The sequence below is a fragment of the Protopterus annectens genome, chromosome 2.part1 (genome assembly GCF_019279795.1).
Source record: "Protopterus annectens isolate FY-2018-M chromosome 2.part1, PAN1.0, whole genome shotgun sequence".
Lineage (NCBI taxonomy): Eukaryota > Metazoa > Chordata > Ceratodontiformes > Protopteridae > Protopterus > Protopterus annectens.
In genome coordinates this window covers 1,726,966,176-1,726,987,072 of record NC_056729.1, presented here as the reverse complement: position 1 = coordinate 1,726,987,072, position 20,897 = coordinate 1,726,966,176, and the positions used below count along the sequence as shown (strand labels likewise).

The 20,897-nt window shown below is 42.6% G+C and overlaps 1 protein-coding gene across 1 annotated transcript in view; it reads right to left on the bottom strand.

The window, feature by feature from the left end:
- KIF17 (kinesin family member 17) overlaps window positions 1-20,897 on the bottom strand; it is a 1,182,720-nt gene that overhangs the window by 186,918 nt on the left and 974,905 nt on the right. The window contains exon 10 of the mRNA XM_044063178.1: window positions 2,000-2,228. Coding sequence (XP_043919113.1) covers window positions 2,000-2,228 — 229 coding nt within the window. The remainder of the gene's footprint in view (window positions 1-1,999; window positions 2,229-20,897) is intronic.

Below are 20,897 nucleotides of genomic sequence, written 5' to 3'. Positions count from 1 at the left end.
GTTTATGCCATCCAATCAGAAATACATGACTGTGGAAGTGTATGCCATCCAGTCAGAGCAGAAATAAGAAATAAATGACTGTAGAAGTGTATGCCATCCAATCAGAAATGCATGACTGTGGAAGTGTATGCCACCAATCAAAAATGGATGACTGTGGAAGTGTATGCCATCCAACTGGAACAGAAATGCACGACTGTGATGGAATACATGACTATGGAAGTGCATGCCATCCAGTTGGAGCAGAAATGCATGACCGTGATGGTGTACATGATGACTGTAGAAGTGTATGCTGTCCAATCAGAAATGCATAACAGTGATGGCGTATGTGACTGTGGGAGTGTATGCCATCCAATCAGAAATGCATGACTCTGGAAGTGTATGCCATCTAGTGATTGTATGGGAGCAGAAATGTACGCCATCCACTGGATGCAAAAGACCTAACTAAGTAGCTAAGAAATTAATTCTGGGAATCAGTTCCAGTGGTATGGGATGTTTTAAGCTACAATACATACAAGCAGGAGTATGTTGCTGTTACACGATAGCCTTGCTAGATCTTTCTTGAAGTTTTTAGTAAGTGGTTTGCCTGTGTGACCTGTTTTCCCATTGGTTTGGATGTTATACGATAATTCTCATGCTTGCTTTACTAAACTTCCAATCATGTATCTCATTCCTCTCCTTAATTGCTGCCAGTTTCCATTCACTGCAAACACAGTTCTGTAAGAGTCCAGGAGCCTACAGTTCTGCTAGTCAGTGAGTGTCAATAAATGGACTCTGAATCTTCTACCTTGTTACTGGTATGCAAGTAAATGAGTGAGAGAGCTGATTTCTTCATTTAGAAGTTTATACAAAGCTGTCTGTCTTCCTCTATATGTGGTCCATATTATCGTATTCAGCTTCTTCCATTCTTTACTTTACTGTACTGTTTATCCTGTTAACAAACCAAAATCTGTCAGTGGTATAATGTTATATCCTTCTTTCTCACTGTACAGCATGGCAAAGGCCTGCATGGAAATAAATGCACCCCATGACACATCCTTACGTACTCGTCACTCTGGGTACTGTATGACTGCATTCATTCCAGTATTGCACATATTGTCTAGGTCTGGCAGTTCGAGCAGAGGACTAAAGCTCTGACTTGTTAATGAATAGCTCTCTGTTGCAAGGGTACAGAGTTTGAATTTCCACTTTTCTTTGTCTACTGTGTGACATTGAACAAGTCACTTAACCAGACAATGCTTTGGAGCAACTGGGAATTTAGGTAGGCTCCTTAATGGTCTCCTTAACTGTATGCCTAGTAACTACCCATATATAGTACAGTTTGTTAGTAAAGAACTCTAAATGTCACAAAGTTAACTGCATGGTGTATATAATGTAATGTGTATACTTCATGGCTAAGGATGAGCAATATGAGTTTTTCAACAAAGTATACCAGGCTGATAGTTTTTTTCCCTTCTCCTGTACTCCTCAATTTTGGCTGAAAAAGGTCCACAGAGGACCAGTTCACTTACATTTGGGATGCTGTTACTTTAATTCTGTACATGATATTACTGTCAAATTGGTCTGCAAGGATAGATCTTTATCTTAATCCTTTTAGCTTTCTGATCTGTAATTTATGCTTCTTGCATTCACCAGTTTTATTATTAACCTTTTTTTGTATGTGTTGTCTTATGGTCTGGGTAGTGGCTGAAAAGGGTCATCCAACAGTCCACCATACCAGTTAACTAACAAACAAACAAACACAAATAAATACAATTCATTTGGATTAGTGCTTTCTCTGGGTAAATAAATTTAAATAAATAAGTAAATACTTTTAAAGTAAATAAATTAATGTTATAAAATGATGAGGGGTTGAGGTTGGCATAATGGGTAAGGTGTTTACCTCATAGACAAGAGATACAGGGTCTAATTTTCACTGAAGGAAGTTGGCTAGGCTTAAAATGGTCCACAAGGGCAACTAGCAACCTAAAATTTAACTGTTTGTGCCTAATTAAACACTTACCTTTGCTTGCACCTTCTCTAGGAGTTTGCTCTTTGCTCGCACCTCCTCTTGAATGGAGTCATAAACCCTGAAGAGAACACTGTGGTTGTCCTCATCTGTGTTCTGCACTGCTTCCAGCAGCTGCTTTTTTCTCTCATCTGCATACTTTTTTCGGCGTTTGCGTTTCTCCTTAAGGTCTGCATTCTTAGCCTGCTCTCCTCCTACGACCTGTTGTTCCAGCATGTGCAACCTAAACAAAGTGTCATTCTTTATAATTCATTTATAATCTACTTCTGTACTGTCTGTAAGTTTGAATAAAATATGCATGCAGCTTTATTTATTAAGTACACAGGTGAAAGGCAGTATCTGAAAAGGTCTGAAAAAAGCCTGCTCCCTTATTAGTAAGGAAGAAAACAACAATGTACATCTTGCTAGAGGGTATGTTTAGTGTTTGTTACGCTAATGGTGGAGAACACATTAAAATAATCTTAGAAAAGATACTTTTTTTATTATTTTATGTATGTTAACCAGGTAAGTGGGCTAATCTGAAGACACTTTTTCACCAAGGACCAGAGCAAAAGGCATGTACAAGTTAATACATATATAAATAAAACAACAGCAATTCACACACACACACACACACACACACACACACACACACACACACACACACACACACACACACACACACACACACACACACACACACACTCATATATAAAAAGAAAAGTAATGTACTCACCATAACTATGCAACTGAGGTCTCTGGTTTCATCCTTCCTCATCTGATGAGTTTTGGATCTGACTTCAACCACTTCTAAAGACTTGGATCCATAGTTCAAGCTCCTCCCCTTACCCACAATCCTCATTTCTAGTCAGGATTACTTCAAATTGAGTTTGCCTCCCTTAAGACTACACCAAGTGTAAAAACAACTATCAGGTGAGAACAATACAGATAAAGGACAAACAACATCCCAGTGAACCAACTACATAAAATAGGAAACAAAGGAGGAAAAAGTGGAGCTCATCAACAGTCAGGCAATATATTACTCCTCAGATTGAATTAGGAGGCTAGGAATTAGGAAGAATTTTTAGGTAGGAAGGGGGGGGTGGAGGGCAGGAGGTTGAGGAAGGACAAAAAACAAACAACACATATGTATAGTTATAGTGAGCACATAACTTTTATATGTGATGACTTATTCGTCCATTCCTTAACCAATGGGGCAGAGTCCCCAGCTACAGAAAAAAACCCAGGTTGGTCCTCAAGGAAGGATATTCCTGAGTACAGAGAAGCCAAATGCTGCTCTATTTCTAGAAAGACTGGTCAGTTTGTAGTGACTAATGAAGTTATGAGTGTTAGACTAAGTGGCAGCTCCACAAATGTCATCTATAGAAGCTCTAGACCAGAAGGCAGAGGATGTGGCCACAGACCTAGTGGAATGAGCCTTAGGAGGTTTAGGAAGTGTCAATCCATTTTCCTTATAGATAAAGGAAATGCAGTCAGTGAGTCACTTGGCTAAAGCCACCTTTGAGACAGACTTACCCAGTTTTGCTTTAGAAAATGAAATAAACAGCTGGTCTAATTTTTCTGGAGTCATTGGTTCTATGGACATACAATTCAAGTTGTCTATGCACATCTAAAAGTGCAGCATGTACTCTCCTTTACTGGAAAAATGTGGAAAGAAAACAGGGAGGTTGAGAAACTGATTTATAGTTGTTGCTTAGGCCACTTTAGGCACAAAGGAAGGACCAGTGCAGAAAGACACGCTGTCCTTGTGAAAAATCAGATAAGGTGGCCTAGAACAGAGCACGTGGGGTTCTGATAATCATCAGGCTGACGTGATTACAACTAGAAAAATAGTTTTCTGAGACAAAAATTTCAAGTCCACCTTGGCAGCTTGTTTGGGGGGGGTGAATCAAAGCTTGAAGAATTATAATTAAATCACAAAGTAGGATCCTTAATGAGGATTCAGAGAAAAAAGGTACCTTTAAGTAACTCTACATAATCTAGATGAGGCCAAAAAGGATTGTTTATGTCCAAAATGAAATGTAGAGATAAGCTGCAAGCTGGATTTGTACGGTTGAATAATTAACACCACAGCTAAATATGGAAGCAAGAAAATCTAGAATAGCTGAAATGGATGCTGAAAAAAGATCTAGTTGTCTCTGGACAGCCCAGTGGGAAAATATTTTCCATTTATTCTTATACACCTTACTCGTAGAATCCTTTCGAGAGGATATGAGGATGTGTTTGACTGGAGATGAAAAATATGAGAATGTGTTTGATTGGAGATGAAAACCTGAACTGTCTAGCAATCATTGGAAGTGGAGAAACCATGTGGTCAATTTGAGGGTCTGAATGTCTGAGTGAGTTATTCTTGATGGGTGAGAAAGAAGTTCCTGGTTCAGATCTAACACTCACAGAATCGATACACAAGATGAGGCTACAAAAAGGGGAACCACACTTGCCGAGGGCAGGAAGAAGCAAAGAGGATTATTTCACACTTCTGGTAAGATGTGTTCTGTCGGAATTTGGGAATTATAGAAGTAAGAGGAAAGGTACACAGGAGCCCAGGGGACCAAATTGGGACTAGAGAGTCTCTCTGTGACTTCCCATCTAGAGGGATTAGGGCAAAGTACCTGCTGCATTTGGAGATGAGAGGGGAAGCAAATAGATTGTAGCCCCACAAGGGGCTCAAACATCCTGGATCTGGTGCTCACCAAAATGGGGGACCATTGCAGCACCCCCACTGTGTGGCTTTCCCTGGTGAGATCTGATCACAAATCAGTCTCATTAGAGGTAACCATAATATGTGACCCCCCCCCTTTAGCAGCAACCAGACTATAAAACTTCTAAGGCTAATTACAGCCTCCTACATGATGGCTTAATAGTGTCATTGTCCCTCCCGCTACTGACAGAATGGTCACCTATGCTGGGTTATACAAAGTGTTATACGAGCATCTTTACAATTGTATAGATTCTGCCGTACCTGTCAGGACCAAAACTAGATCTTCAAAGAAAGACAAACCTATCTGATGGACATCTGCCATTAACAGGCTATACAATAAGAGTAAGAAAGAATGGTGTTAGAACCGGAAACACTCCCTTCTCAACCTCAAAAAGCAGATAAGACTTCTTTTGAAGTCCTGCAAAGCTAACTATGAATCCAAATTAGCCTCCCTGGCTAAAGACAGCCATAAGACATTCTTTAGTTGCACCCATAACCTCAGTGGAAAGACCCAGATTTGCACTGAATGTCTAGTTAATGGTACTACATATACATAACATGTGGCTATAGCAAACCTATTGGCTGACTGATTCAGTGAAAACGTTACTCCCCTGTCCCCACCACATATACCCAAAGCATCCCCAACCACCTATCCCCCACCTAGTATCTCTAAGGAGCAAGTCTTAAATGCCGTCTCCAAGGCCAAAAACACAGCCTTTATGGAATCAGATAGCATCCCAGGCTGTGTTCTTTATTGGTTAAAACAGGAATTAGTAACACCATTGGGTACCCTTTTCAACTGCAGCCTAAACACTGGCTTCATCCCAACCATACCTCTTAACCTGGAAACATCAAAAATCTGGACAAAGGCCCATAAAAATAGGTACAAATCTGTATGCCGATTAATATAAAATTTACATACATAATTATGTAACTCCGCCTACTCGGAATTGTGGGATACCAACTTTCAAACGCAAACTGAAGAACAGACAACCCAAATATGGCCCCAGCACAGACCCTGTAGTAAATGGTAACCAATGCCATTTTTTTTTAAATGTGTAGCAATGATGTTCACTGGAGAGGGAGAAGATGATGAACATTAGGATTTTGTTTTTGGTGACATGCAGTATGTGGGTTTTGTGGTAAAAGTAGGACATTTAATGGTAGTCAATATTCTAATCTTAGTAAAATAACATTATAGTTTGGTAGGACCTCCAAAAGTCATTCTCCATGGCCTACTGATCAATGGCGTTTGTGCTGCCCAGGGCTGTTTTTGAGTTTGCTGCCCCCCCCTCACAAAATCATGGTCGAATGGGGCCCCCCATACAAAGCTCTCCCCTGCAGCCATTCCAATGCCCCATAACTTGGCTATTTCACCCTATTTACCATAAACACTGTAATGTGCATACCGCTTTACTTCTACAATGATTATTTGGATTTCATTTAAAACTTTTATTTTACATTTTATAGCACATACACTAATAGACATCTGCTAAACAAAGCAATACAGTCTCACAAAGAAAATAGACTTAGTATAAACACTTCCCTCCCTTGAAACTCACATTCATTGAAACAGCACTGAAACCCACATTCAAAGAAAATGCATCTGGCCAGTGGTGGATAAAGATTACCTTTGGGCTGTTTTCAAATCATTGGCCCCTTGCACATGAAACATGTATGTGTTCTTTGATACACCTTCCTGATTGTATTAAATTGCATTCCTTGTATAATACAACACACTTAGCATTTTAAATTTATTGTTTTGAACATTTTTCCAGTAAGCAATGAAACAAAATGCATGAACCAATAAATGACAAAACTGCCTAATTCAGAACATTTACATCATAAAAATCTACTCAAACTTCTACAGTCCACCAGTATCAGTAAATATGCACAATCTCTTCTTCTTTTTTCGGCTGCTCCCATTAGGGTCACCACAGCGGATCATCTGTTTCCATTTCTTCCTGTCCTCTGCATCTTGCTCTGTCACACCAACCACCTGCATGTCCTCTCTCACCACATCCATAAACCTTATCTTAGACCTTCCTCTTTTCCTGTTACTTGGCAGCTTCATCCTTAGTATTTTTTCCCCAATATATTCTGCATCCCTTCTCAGCACATGTCCAAACCAACATAATCTTGCCTCTCTGACTTTGTCTTTAAACCTTCCAACCTGGGCTGACCCTCTAATACACTTATTCCTAATCCTGTCCACCCTCGTCACACCCAGTGCAAATCTTAACATCTTTAACTCTGCCACGTCCAGCTCTGAATTCTGCCTTTTTGTCAATGCCACTGTCTCCAACCCATATAACATAGCTGGTCTCACTACCCTCTTGCAGACCTTCTCTTTCACTCTTACTGGTACTCGTCTGTCACAAATCACTCCTGACACTCTTCTCCACCCACTCCATCTGCCTGTACTCTCTTCTTCACCTCTCTTCCACTCTCACCATTACTCTGAACTGTTGAACCCAAGTATTTAAACTCATCCACCTTCACCACCTCTACTCGCTGCATCTTCTGTCTTAGTCCTGCTGACCTTCATTCCTCTTCTTTCTAGAACATATCTCCACCTCTCCAGGGTCTCCTCCACCTGTTCCCTACTCTCACTACAGATCACAATGTCATCTGCAAACATCATAGTCCACGGGGACTCCTGACTGATCTCGTCTGTCAACCTGTCCATCACCATTGCAAATAGGAAAGGGCTCAGAGCTGATCCTTGATGTAATCCCACCTCCACCTTAAACGCATCCATCACTCCCACCTCAGACCTCACCGCTGTCACACTACCCTAATACATATCCTGTACCATTTTTACATACTTCTCTGACACTCCCGACTTCCTCATACAATACCACAACTCCTCTCTAGGCACCCTGCCTATACACAATCTCTGCAGAAGTAAAAGTCATCGAAATAATTCCACATTAAAGAGATCTGTAAGACCTGCAATTAATGAAGAGGTTGCTGGTAGCAAACAATTTAACATTTCATTGTTTCATCTACAAATAAAGTGCCTGTTGCCCCTAAGGAATAAATTGCCTATGTTACATTACAAAAATTGTACCTAAGGTTCAGGGTTTGAGTCTGAAACACACACACACACACACACACACACACACACACACACACACACACACACACACACACACACACCCTTTAAGTAAGGGAAATCACACTTCCATTAAGTAAAATGCACAGTTTCTCTACAGTGGCAGTAATCATGATAAGCTAATGACACAATCTGCACTTACAATTCCAAACACCCACCACAACCTGTCTGCACTTAAGTGCAACAGTTTCCTGCCATTAATTAAGTGAAGCAGTTTCCTGCCAATATGTACAGTTTCTCTGCAGAAAGTATTCTGGTTAAGCACTGTTCCATTAAGTAAAACACACAGTTTCTCTGCAGCAACGGAATTAATCATGTTAAGCTAACGGCTGCCTTAAACAGTTAAAAGTAAGCACAGTTTTCTGCCATTAAGTACAGTTTCTCTGTAGAAAGTGTTAGGTTAAGCATAGTTCCATTAAGTAAAATGTAGTTTCTCTGCAGCAGTGGCAGTAATCACATTAAGATAATAACGCCCCCCCCCAGTCTTCACTTACAATTTCACACACACACAACCTGTCTCATCTGGCCTTAAGTGAAATCACAGTTTCCTGCCATTAAGTAGAGTTTCTCTGTAGAAAGTATTCCAGTTAAGTTAAGCACAGTTCCGTTAAGTAAAACACACAGTTTCTCTGCAGCAACGGAATTAATCATGTTAAGACAATGGGCGGCTGGCGTGAACAGTTAAAAGTAAGCACACTTTCCTGCCATTATTACAGTTTCTCTGTAGAAAGTATTGTTAAGCACTGTTCCTTTAAGTAAATTGCAGTTTCTCTGCATCAGCGGCACAGCAGTAATCATGTTAAGCTAACGGCTGTAGTTAAAGTCAGCACACGTTAAGTTAACAAGCACACCTTAAGTTAGAACAGTTTCTCCTGCCGTTTTTATGTAAAAGTTAAGCAATTAAGCCACCTATGAAAAAGTTTCTCTAAAATGCACAAATGCCTGCCATAATCATTAAGTAAAAGTTAAGAACACAGTACCTAATGCCTGCAGCGGCTTTAAGTATAAGTTAAGAACATAGTACCTAATGCCTGCAGCAGCCGTTAAGTAAAAGGTAAGAACATAGTACCTAATGCCTGCCGTAACAGTTAAGTAAAAGTTAAGAACACAGTACTTAATGCCTGCAGCAGCTTTAAGTAAAAGTTAAGAACATAGTACCCAATGCCTGCAGCAGCCGTTAAGTAAAGGTTAAGAACATAGTACCTAATGCCTGCAGCAGCCGTTAAGTAATCTCCTGCCATTTCTCTAAAATGTAATCACTGAGTAATTTAAGTAATAACCTACGGATGGGTGTGGGTAATGCTGGATTTACCCATGGATAGTGTGGTTTGGTCACGAGGGCGAAGCCCGAGTGACCAAACAAAGTCAATCGTGTATAAATCCAGCATTGCCCACACCCAGCCGTGGGTTATTGCTATTATACAATGACATTATTTAAGAAAAAAATACTTACTTTTCTTAAATAATGTCTTTGTATAATGCCTTTGTGCTGCCCTTCTGCATTTTGAATGCATCCTGTGGCTGTTTTGATGTGCTGCGCATGTGTATGGGACTTGTTTCCCAATCTTACGCAGTACATCAGTGCTGTGCAACTGTTGCAATGGAGAAAGTAAGATCTCTGTTGCTTCTTCTTCTTCTTTTCTTTTAATACAAAAAGGAAACCGTGAGATTTTTACCTTGGGGAGACTCAGGACAGAAAAAATAAAAGGAACTTACCTGATTATCCTTTTATTTCTGTCTGCGCCATCTCCTTCCATTGGTTTAAGTCTTCTGGTTTCTTTTTTATAGTAAAAAAAAAGTAAAAAAAATGCGAGATATACTAACGGGAAAAAGTCTGGGCGACCAGGCTTTTTTCCATTAGTATACTCTCTGATTTACAATGGGCACGCTGGTTGGGCTGGCCAATCAGTGTGCATGTTTTTGAATATTTTAGGCTGGTCATTATATAATTAGATTTATTCAATGACAGTGTGATTACATTTTTAGAGAGCACTCGGAGATTACTTAATGGCTGCATTACTTAGCGGCAGGCATTTGTGTGTGATAATAATTGTGATTATCACACACAAATGCCTGGAGTTAAGTAAAAGTTAAGAACATTGTTTTTACCTGGAGAGGAGAAGCTGGGGGTGAAAAATGTGCTGTCTGTGCACTGCCTGAACACAGACTGTCCTGCAGAAGCTGACGTCATCGCACACTCCCTGCACGTGATGACGTCAGGAGTTAAAAATTTCAAAAGAAATTCACACACACACACACACACACACACACACACACACACACACACACACACACACACACACACACACACACACACAGGAAATTCGGAAATTAAAGGGGCCACGTGGGAATTTGGTATTTGCCAAGAAATTTGGTATGGTTGAGAGGTATGATCCCAACAGAATGGAAAACAACTACCATTATTTCCTTGCACAAAGGGGGTACTTTTACTGACCCTGGGGAATATAGACCCATTAGTCTGATTAGCCTCATCTACAAGGCCATGAAGCGAACCATCATGGATCTTAACAACAAAGATATAGGAAATCTCTAGACACCTGACCCCACCCAGTTTGGCTTTGTCAAGGGAAGATCACACCTGCTAAACTTGATAGATTTCCTTTGAGACAGTCGCCAAAGCCCTTAGTGAGGGCAGAACTGTACATACGGCCTACCTCGACTTAGCAAAGGCCTTTGACAAAATCCCCCACTCAGGCATCATTGATAAACTCACTCAGCTAGGTATCAATCCATATATTGTCAGGTGGGTAGCAAACTGACTCACTGACAGAACTCATACAGTCAAAATAGAAGATTTCAACTCCTCCAGCAGGCCAGTAACCAGTGGTGTTCCACAGGGATCGGTTCTGGGACCCCTACTATTCGGAATCTACTTCTCTGAAGTCCAGGCAATAACTAAAGGTCTGTGGCTGACAAACATTTGCTGACAACTGTAAACTGGGAGCCATCATTGAGCCCCCAAATGATGTAAACATCCTGCATGAAGGACTTACTCAGACTAACTGGTGCCAAAGTCATGGTCTTAAACTCACTGTAAAAAAATGCATTATCATCCCCTTTGGCAAAAATAATGAACCTGCAAACTGCCACATAAAGAGAAATACCCTAAGCACACATTCATTGGTGAGAGATCTGGGAACACAGGATGGCAGCAACCTTGCCTTTGATCACCATGTCTCCACAGTGGTAAGAAGAGCATTTTATATTGCTCATCTTATAAGTAAAGGCATCGCCTCTAGAAAAAAAAAGAGGTTATTACCACCCTGTACTCTTCCCTCATCAGGTCAATAATAGAGTACAATGCCCCCTTTGGTATGTACCTTTCCAATCCGATGCAGTAATTGCAGAGACCACAAAGGTTCCTTACAAAGAAAATTCAGGGTCTTCAGCATCTGTCCTATTAGGACAGACTGAAATCACTGTCACTTTACACTGTGTCATACAGACTACTCAGAGGTTGCATGTGCCTTGCATATAAAGCAGTCTCTGACCATGCTTTAATGGAAATGCTGGACAATCACAAGTCAAATGGCACATGGGTCACTGGCTCTAAGGACCTTAACCCGGTATGTGACATCAACAGAACTTGCTGGAGGGACAGGTTTATCTCACAGAAGGTGTCTCTTCTTTGGAACAAACTTCCATTTCATGTTAAACAGTGCTCCTTGTTTTCCTTGTTTTAAGCATAATTTGGACAACCTGTGCCCCTCATGGACAGGGGCATCAGGTGCTGACTCCACTGTCTGCTAGAACCAGACACTCTTGGAAACAAGGGCAGAACTTGGCGGGCCCTAGGGCCATTAGCCTAGTATGCTCCTGTGATGCCCCTGCACTGGCCCAGTAATCAAGGAGCCTCAATCCTCACCTCTAGCACCAGTGAGGGACGTACACAATGGGAGGATGACAAGTACACACACAGTAAAGTACAATTTCCCTTAAGAGTACACAAAGAAGACAGTCAGTCTGGGGCTGGTTTTTCCCTCTTTCTCCAGATTCCCAACAAGACTCCCCACTGGCACAGCTTTAGAGTTGAGATCTCAGCCAAGTGGCTAAGCCAAGACCTCCAGCTCCCCCTCTGTCCCACCAGTGCTTTGTGTCCCTGCCCAAGTAGCTGACACACAGACACTTTGAGATTTGATTTATACACAAACACACACCAGGGAAAGGCTGGCACAGTTTTACTAGCTATGCCCCCTTCTGCCCAGACTATAAGGCAGTACCAGCTGCCACCAGCCACTACTTATCAACTACTTTTAAGGCCCTTACCAAAGGGTGCCCAATCTTACTGTGTAATGTTACTATTAATCCAAATGGTAAGTGTGACCAAGACTTTCAAGGTTATTTAGTAGTGGCCTTTACAGTGTCACCAAATACATATGCAAGTACTCTAAGAAAAAATCTCTAAACAAACCAGCCACATTTAAAAGATTTAACTATATTTGATAATAAATAATAAAAGAACAAGACAATACTCAAACAACACAATAACCACAGAGTTCAGAATCACAGGAAATATTTTAAAACAACATTGCAGGACAGTCTCAAATAAATACAGAAAACATATAAACTAATCTTTACTATATTCCTATATATATCTAAAATATACTATGCCCTAAATAACTTACTTACAGACCAAGGCAAATGTAGATGAGAAGTGCTGAATGGATGTTTCTAGATCTAAGATAAGATACAAAATCCATAGGCTTTCTATCTGAAAGAGTTCTTAAATTATTATTCAACATTACTGCTGGGTTAGCTCAGATGACATCATTCTTTTTCACCTGACTTCAGTTCCCAGGCTAACAAAAACTTAACAAAATTTAACATTTCTCTGTGAAAAATACATATCTCTCAGATGTTTGCTCAGAACTGGAAGTCATAAAACAATTAAATACTTTTACATTTTAGACCTAGTAATTACTTCTCTCCAAGACAACAGAAAGAAACTTCTAGCTCTAGACATTGTGTCTGCTTGCTGCACTGAAACTAGTTTTTATAGCACATTGTAAATCACTTTTAATTTCAACTTATTTTCTTGAAGTTTTGCAAGTTATCTCTGTGTGTTCTAGCTTCTACTATTAAAACATACATTTGCAAAGGTATATAGTTTATATACATTTCTGTTCTTTTCAGTAGGGTACACTGGTTACAATCTTGAAGTTCAGTACATAACATATAGTTCTCTTACATTTGTAAGACAAGCATATGAATCATATTAATATTCACAAATGACATATGATTATTTACAAAATTCTAGCTAGCTGGGCTGGCAGCATCACAGCTTCTATGATCCTATGGTTGACTCATTGACAGGAATTTTTTCCACTACCACAGTGTTGAGAAATCACTTGTAAGGGAGTAATATGGACCTGCTCAATTAGTGTGCTAGAAAGTTGGACTTCCCTGGGATATGCGTTGCCAGAAGAAACCAACAAGAAGAAATCGCCCTCTGCCAAACTCTCATCATCTCTCGACAAAGGGGGTAGGAACTGGTTCCCCCCTGCTTGCTGATGTACCATACAATGGACATATTGTCTGTCTGACCTTTCTTCCCAAGTAATGCCCCACCACTCTAGTTGGCAGGTGTCAGTAGTCATTGTGGCTGTGGGTGGTGGATGGATGAAGGGGCAGCCCTGAGAAACGTCTCTTGTGGTGATCCACCAGTTGATGTGCTCTTTACAAATTCTTGGACTTTGTATTGGAGCAGAGATTGGGTGTCGTCTGATAGACCATTGTACTGCAAGCATCCATTGTAGTACCCTCATGTAATATCTTGCTAGGCATGTAAGAGTTATGGAACCTGTCATAGATCCCAGGAGTTGTAAAATCAAGCTTGCAGGTGGAGATGGAATGGAGAGTAAATCTGATGCTTGACTCTGTAATATCTTTACTCTTGAATGAGGCAGGCTTACAGCTTGGGTAACCATGTTCAGATGAACATCAATGAATTCCAGGACTTGAGTAGCGGAAAGCTGAGACTTGGCATAGTTCAGTGTAATGCACAGTTGTAGACATAGCTGGAGCAAGTAGTCCTTGACTTAAATCAGTACAGGCTTGGTGGGAGCAGAGATGAACCAGATGTCGAGATATGGAAACACCCAGAATCCCAGCAGTCTCCGGTGATCTGCAACCACTGCCATGCATTTGGTGAACACCATGGGTGCTGTGGTGAGACCAAAGGGTAGGGATCTGAATTAGTAATGACTGGCTCCCAGCCAGAAGTGAAGAAACCTCCTGGATCACCTGTCTATTTTGATGTGATAGTATACATCCTGGAGATCTACTGAGCCCATCTGATCATCCTTGTGCAGAAGTGCAGAATGGACTGTGGAGAAATAGAAGTTATGTTCTTACCATAACGTTCCATGTTAGTTGTCTTCTTCTCGCCTTCTTCTTGCTGGATGGGTTCGGAGCCGACCTCGGCTCCGACTCGGCCACTCTAAAGCTCGAGAGTTGGTTCCACCGGCTCGAGGCTCCCCTTATATCCCACAATGCTAGGCGATAGTTACCTCAGATCTCGTTTGTAAGCTAACCCCAGCTTATAACAGAAACAGTATAACTGTAAAAAACAGAATCCACCTCTAACAACAGGAAGAAGAAGGGTGACCCACATCCTGAAACAAGAAATATGCATAATAGCATATAGCTAAGAAAGAGGTGGTAGAAAGAGAGGTCACGATCACAACTCCTCTAGGTCTGTCCAGGCCAGGGGGAAGGAGGGTGGGACGCAAGAAGGCGAGAAGAAGACAACTAACATGGAACGTTATGGTAAGAACATAACTTCTATATGTTAAGTTGTCTATCTCGCCTTTATTCTTGCTGGATGGGACCGCGTCCCTAGCACCTTGTCCCGGGTGGCCTAACGGAACAGACTCCTGAGAACAGTGGAACCAAAATTAGCTCTATGCCTAGAAGCTAAATCCAACTTATAATGGGAAACAAAAGTGTGAGGAGTAGCCCAAGTAGCCGCTGCACAAATGGTGTCAATAGGCAGTCTGTCTTGGAAGGCTAGAGAAGTAGCCAAAGCTCTGGTGGAATGGGCTTTAGGCTTATTAGGCAGTTTTGGTGTCTAATCTCATAAACAAGGGTAATCAGAGATGTTAGCCATCTGGATAAAGATACCTTTGAAACTGAAGTCCCTTTCTGCTTTCCATAGGAGACAAACAGCTGATCAGATTTTCTGAATTGTTTCGTCCTGTCCAAGTAGTACCTTAATTGACGATGAACATCCAGACAGTGTAATTTTTGTTCAGACCTATTTGAATACTCTGGCAAAAAGACAGGCAGGTCAATGCATTGGTTTAGATTTGATGCTGAAACCACCTTAGACAAAAAGGACGGGTTGGTTCGTAAGGAAACTCTGTCCTTATGGAACACAAGGTAAGGAGAACGACAACTGAGTGCTTGAAGTTCTGAAATTCTTCTAGCTGATGTGATAGCCACCAGAAAGAGAGTTTTCCATGATAATAACTTTAAGGAACATGAAGCTGCAGGTTGAAAGGGGAAAGAATCAAAGAAGCAAGAACTAAATTTAGGTCCCAAGGAGAAGGAGGATTTCTTACAGGAGGTCTGAGAAGAAAAACTCCTTTCAAAAAGGCTTTGCAGAGTTTGTGGGACATTAGGGCAGATTCAGAAATACCCACATGGAAATTAGAAATAGCTGCCAATTGAACCTTAAGAGTAGATGGAGATGAACCTGCCTGGAAGAGTTCAGCAAGAAATTCAAGGACTAGTTGGATGGAAGCGGTGAAAGGATCTATGTCCTTTCCTTGTGCCCAATATGAAAAGCGTTTCCACTTACTCAAATAAATCTTTCAAGTGGAAGATTTATGGGAAGCTATCAAAATATCTCTAACAGAGTGAGAAAATTGAGGAAGCCTGGCTACGGTTGGAAGTGGAGGAACCAAGCAGTGAGGTTCAGAGAGGGGAGGGAGCGATGAAACTGACCCGACTGATGGATCAAAAGATCTGGAACTAGGTCCAGATTCCACGGTCGCTCCAAAAGAAATCGATGCAGAAAGGGGAACCACACTTGCCGAGGCCAGTAAGGAGCAATGAGGATCAATGAGGCCTTCTGAGCGATAGCTTTCTGTATTACTTGAGAGATCAGTGGGAAAGGAGGAAATGCATACAGAAGTCCCCGGGCCAAACTTGGACTAGCGTCCCTGCTGGGTTGGCCTGGTAAAGGGAATAGAGTGAAGTATTCTCTGCACTTGCTGTTTTGGGGAGTAGCAAAAGATCGCAGCAAGGCTGACCCCACTTGAGAAAAATCTCTCTCACTACAGAGTCTTTCAGAGACCACTCGTGAGGCATGAGAATAGCTCTGCTCAACTTGTCCGCAATGAGATTGACTTCCCGAGGATGTGCGTTGCTATCAGAAAACGCTGAGAAGAAATTGCCCATTGCCACAGTCTGAGTGCTTCTCGACACAGGGGGTATGATCTGGTTCCGCCTTGTTTGTTGATGTACCACACTACAGACATATTGTCTGTCTGGATTGCAATCGTTCCCAAGGGAAGAGAGTCTTGAAGGGCTTGCAACGCTAAAAGCACTGCTCTCATCTCCAGAACATTTATGTGCAAGTGGCATTGGTTTGGTTGCCATGTGCCCTGGACTGTCCTGCCCTGATAATGCCCCCCCCACCGGATCAGGGAGGCATCCGTTGTCAGAGTAGCAACCGGAGGAGGTGGAACAAATGGTCTCCCCAACAGGAGCTGGGGGGAAGACATCCACCACATGAGATGCTTTTGCATGCTTGCGTGATCATAATGGTGTGAGACATTGGAAGTTCCTGGTATGACCATTGAGAAAAAGCATCCACTGAAGGATCCGCATGTGGTATCTGGCCAATGGAAGGAGAGGTATGGCCGCTGCCATGATTCCCAACACCTTTAGAACTAACCTGGCTTTGGCTCTGTTGTTGTTGAGAAGTAGTGATACCAATTTTTGAATGTCTGATATCCTTTGGTTCGTTAGTGTTGCAGACATGTTTACAGTATCTAAATTTAGCCTATGTAGGTAATAGTACGACAAGGCGACAACACAGACTTTTCGCAATTTATTGAGATACCCAGTTTTTGACAGACGAAAAGTGTAATCTCTGGCCATCAGAAGGAGATGCTTGGTGGGAGCTGTGAGGAGCCAGTCGTCCAAATATGGAAACACCTGGAATCCTTGTCGTCTCAGGTGAGAAGCTACCACTGCCATGCATTTGGTAAACACCGGGGCAGTGGTGAGACCAAAGGGCAGGGCCCTGAATTGAAAATGACTGGTTCCCAGCCTGAAGCGGAGGAATCTTCTGGAGCGCCTGTTCATTTTTATGTGATAGTACGCGTCCTGAAGGTCTATAGAGCACATCCAGTTTCCTTTTCCCAATAGGGGAAGAATGGATTGCAGCGTGACCATCCGAAATCTTGTTTTCTTGACTGATCTGTTCAAGATACTGAGATCCAAAATTGGTCTCCAGTCCCGTTTTCTTTGGAACTAAAAAGAACCTTGAGTAGATTCCGGATCCTAGTTGGTCTGCTGGCACTGGCTGAATAGCTCTTTTGCAAGCAGTTTTGAAATTTCCAAAGCTGCTATATCCCTTTGAGCGGGTGGAACATCTGGAAGGGATTTTTTTGACTGATTTGGAAAACGAAGAAAGGGAATAGAATAACCTTCGGAAATGATGGACTGTACCCATTTGTCTTGTGTCAAGGATAGCCAGGCTTCTGGGTACAGTGACAATCTTCCCCCGACTGCCTCCGAAGATGGGCAGTCGGGCAACACCTCAGGGATGCTGAAAGGGCTTATCGGAGGATGTTTCTCGATTGCCCTGGTTCTGCGGACCCCCTCTGCCTCTAGGGCGACGTCTACCATTGTTGTTCCCCTCTGCCTCTGGCGGGAACCGACTTTGTCGTCAGGCGGGTGCCTTGAGATTGTTTACGGAACCACATCTTTCCCCCTTCTGGCCTTTGGGGTAAGGCCTAGAAGGAGTAGAAAAACGGACTCCGGCGGCAGAAAGGGTCTTGCCATCAGTCTCGCACCTAGTCAGGGTTTCTTTCACTTGTGGACCAAACAGAGATGATCCATCAAAGGGGAGTTCATGAAAGACGTCTTGAAAGGTCCAAAAATTGCATAGCCGCATCCAGGCGTGCCTACGTAAGGCTACCCCTGTTCCTGCGGCTCTGCTCGCTCCATCGGCCGCATAAGAGAGGAGGCATGGAGGAGTTGGAAATAGAATTAAGGATAGCTAGCTGCGTGTTCATTTTCTCTTGGAAACCCGTAGCTGTAGGGTCCTTCAGCATTTCACTCGCTTCTTTGATCAAGTCCCTTTGAAGACGAGTGAAATGGCACAGGTAATTCAGCTTAACGATAGTAAATGTCGCTGAGGAGAACATCCGCTTCCGTACCTATCCATGGACCTAGATTCCTTGTTAGGTGGATGGACAGGCACTGAAGGATCAGCCAGTTCCTTCTTTGTGGCGGCAGCTACCACCATAGCATCCACAGAGACTCCTTTTGATAAAAATTCCTTGTCTGATGGAGCTGTGATGAATTTGGAGGGTCTCCTGGGAGTGGGGTCCACTGAATCAGGAGCCGTCCATGCCTTTTAGCAACCACCTGCATGAGGGGGTCAAGGAGGGACACCCAGGAGGTGGAAGGACGAGAGCCAAACGCCTCAAGATACACAGATTCGTCCTCCGAAGGGTTGAGGGCTGGCCAATTTCCCTCTGTTTAAGGATCTCCAGAATGTCTGCAAATGAGACATCTTCAGAAGGGGAACGGGGAACCCTCAGAATCATCCAGATCTGTGTCCGGCGTGATAGACTCAGGTGAGTCAATGTGCTTCCTCTTGCACTTCCTCTTCCGAGGGGCTCTTCTGCCAAATCAGGAGAGGCCTCGAAGAGGATGAAATCCCAAAGGAGCTCCTGAGGAGTTGGCTCTCTGCGGTCCGGGATGAGGGAGTGAGTCGACTTACCCTGAGGCAGCATAGAGAGAGGGGCTGACGGAGCCGACTGTGGAGTAGAGCCAGGCTCTAACACACTCCGCATGACCTCGAAAGCACCCCTGTCAGGCAGAGCCAGAGGTCCCCGCTCCGAGGAGCTAAGGACCCCCCTCGGCACCGACAGTGATGGCTCCGAGGCCGATGTCGGAGCCGAACTCACCAGCGCCGAAGCACCGAGAGGGAGAGGGGGGGTCGGACAAGGGCCCGATGCCACTCACCCCCTCGGAGCCGACGAGGGAAGTCCGGCGCCGAGATTCCTCCATGGAAGAAAACGGAGCCGACGACGGAGCCGAAGACAATTGTCTCGGCCCGAGGTGACCACAGTCTCGGTTCCGACACGACCCGGCTCCGAACTCAAGAGAGTCGAAGGAGGAAAAGTTGATGGACGGGGCAGGCACCGACTTTATTTTAAAATCGGGGGCCCCCTTTAAGGCCCCCCCTCTTGGGGGCCAAAAGTTTTCCCCTCCCAAAGGGGCCTACAACATTGCAGGACAGTCTCAAATAAATACAGAAAACATATAAACTAATCTTTACTATATTCCTATATATATCTAAAATATACTATGCCCTAAATAACTTACTTACAGACCAAGGCAAATGTAGATGAGAAGTGCTGAATGGATGTTTCTAGATCTAAGATAAGATACAAAATCCATAGGCTTTCTATCTGAAAGAGTTCTTAAATTATTATTCAACATTACTGCTGGGTTAGCTCGGATGACATCACTCTGTTACCTGCCTTCAGTTCCCAGGCTAACAAAAACTTAACAAAATTTAACATTTCTCTGTGAAAAATACATATCTCTCAGATGTTTGCTCAGAACTGGAAGTCATAAAACAATTAAATACTTTTACATTTTAGACCTAGTAATTACTTCTCTCCAAGACAACAGAAAGAAACTTCTAGCTCTAGACATTGTGTCTGCTTGCTGCACTGAAACTAGTTTTTATAGCACATTGTAAATCACTTTTAATTTCAACTTATTTTCTTGAAGTTTTGCAAGTTATCTCTGTGTGTTCTAGCTTCTACTATTAAAACATACATTTGCAAAGGTATATAGTTTATATACATTTCTGTTCTTTTCAGTAGGGTACACTGGTTACAATCTTGAAGTTCAGTACATAACATATAGTTCTCTTACATGTGTAAGACAAGCATATGAATCATATTAATATTCACAAATGACATATGATTATTTACAAAATTCTAGCTAGCTGGGCTGGCAGCATCACAGCTTCTATGATCCTATGGTTGACTCATTGACAGGAATTTTTTCCACTACCACAGCGTTGAGAAATCACTTGTAAGGGAGTAATATGGACCTGCTCAATTAGTGTGCTAGAAAGTTGGACTTCCCTGGGATATGCGTTGCCAGAAGAAACCAACAAGAAGAAATCGCCCTCTGCCAAACTCTCATCATCTCTCGACAAAGGGGGTAGGAACTGGTTCCCCCCTGCTTGCTGATGTACCATACAATGGACATATTGTCTGTCTGACCTTTCTTCCCAAGTAATGCCCCACCACTCTAGTTGGCAGGTGTCAGTAGTCATTGTGGCTGTGGGTGGTGGATGGATGAAGGGGCAGCCCTGAGAAACGTCTCTTGTGGTGATCCACCAGTTGATGTGCTCTTTACAAATTCTTGGACTTTGTATTGGAGCAGAGATTGGGTGTCGTCTGATAGACCATTGTACTGCAAGCATCCATTGTAGTACCCTCATGTAATATCTTGCTAGGCATGTAAGAGTTATGGAACCTGTCATAGATCCCAGGAGTTGTAAAATCAAGCTTGCAGGTGGAGATGGAATGGAGAGTAAATCTGATGCTTGACTCTGTAATATCTTTACTCTTGAATGAGGCAGGCTTACAGCTTGGGTAACCATGTTCAGATGAACATCAATGAATTCAGGACTTGAGTGGCGGAAAGCTGAGACTTGGCATAGTTCAGTGTAATGCACAGTTGTAGACATAGCTGGAGCAAGTAGTCCTTGACTTAAATCAGTACAGGCTTGGTGGGAGCAGAGATGAACCAGATGTCGAGATATGGAAACACCCAGAATCCCA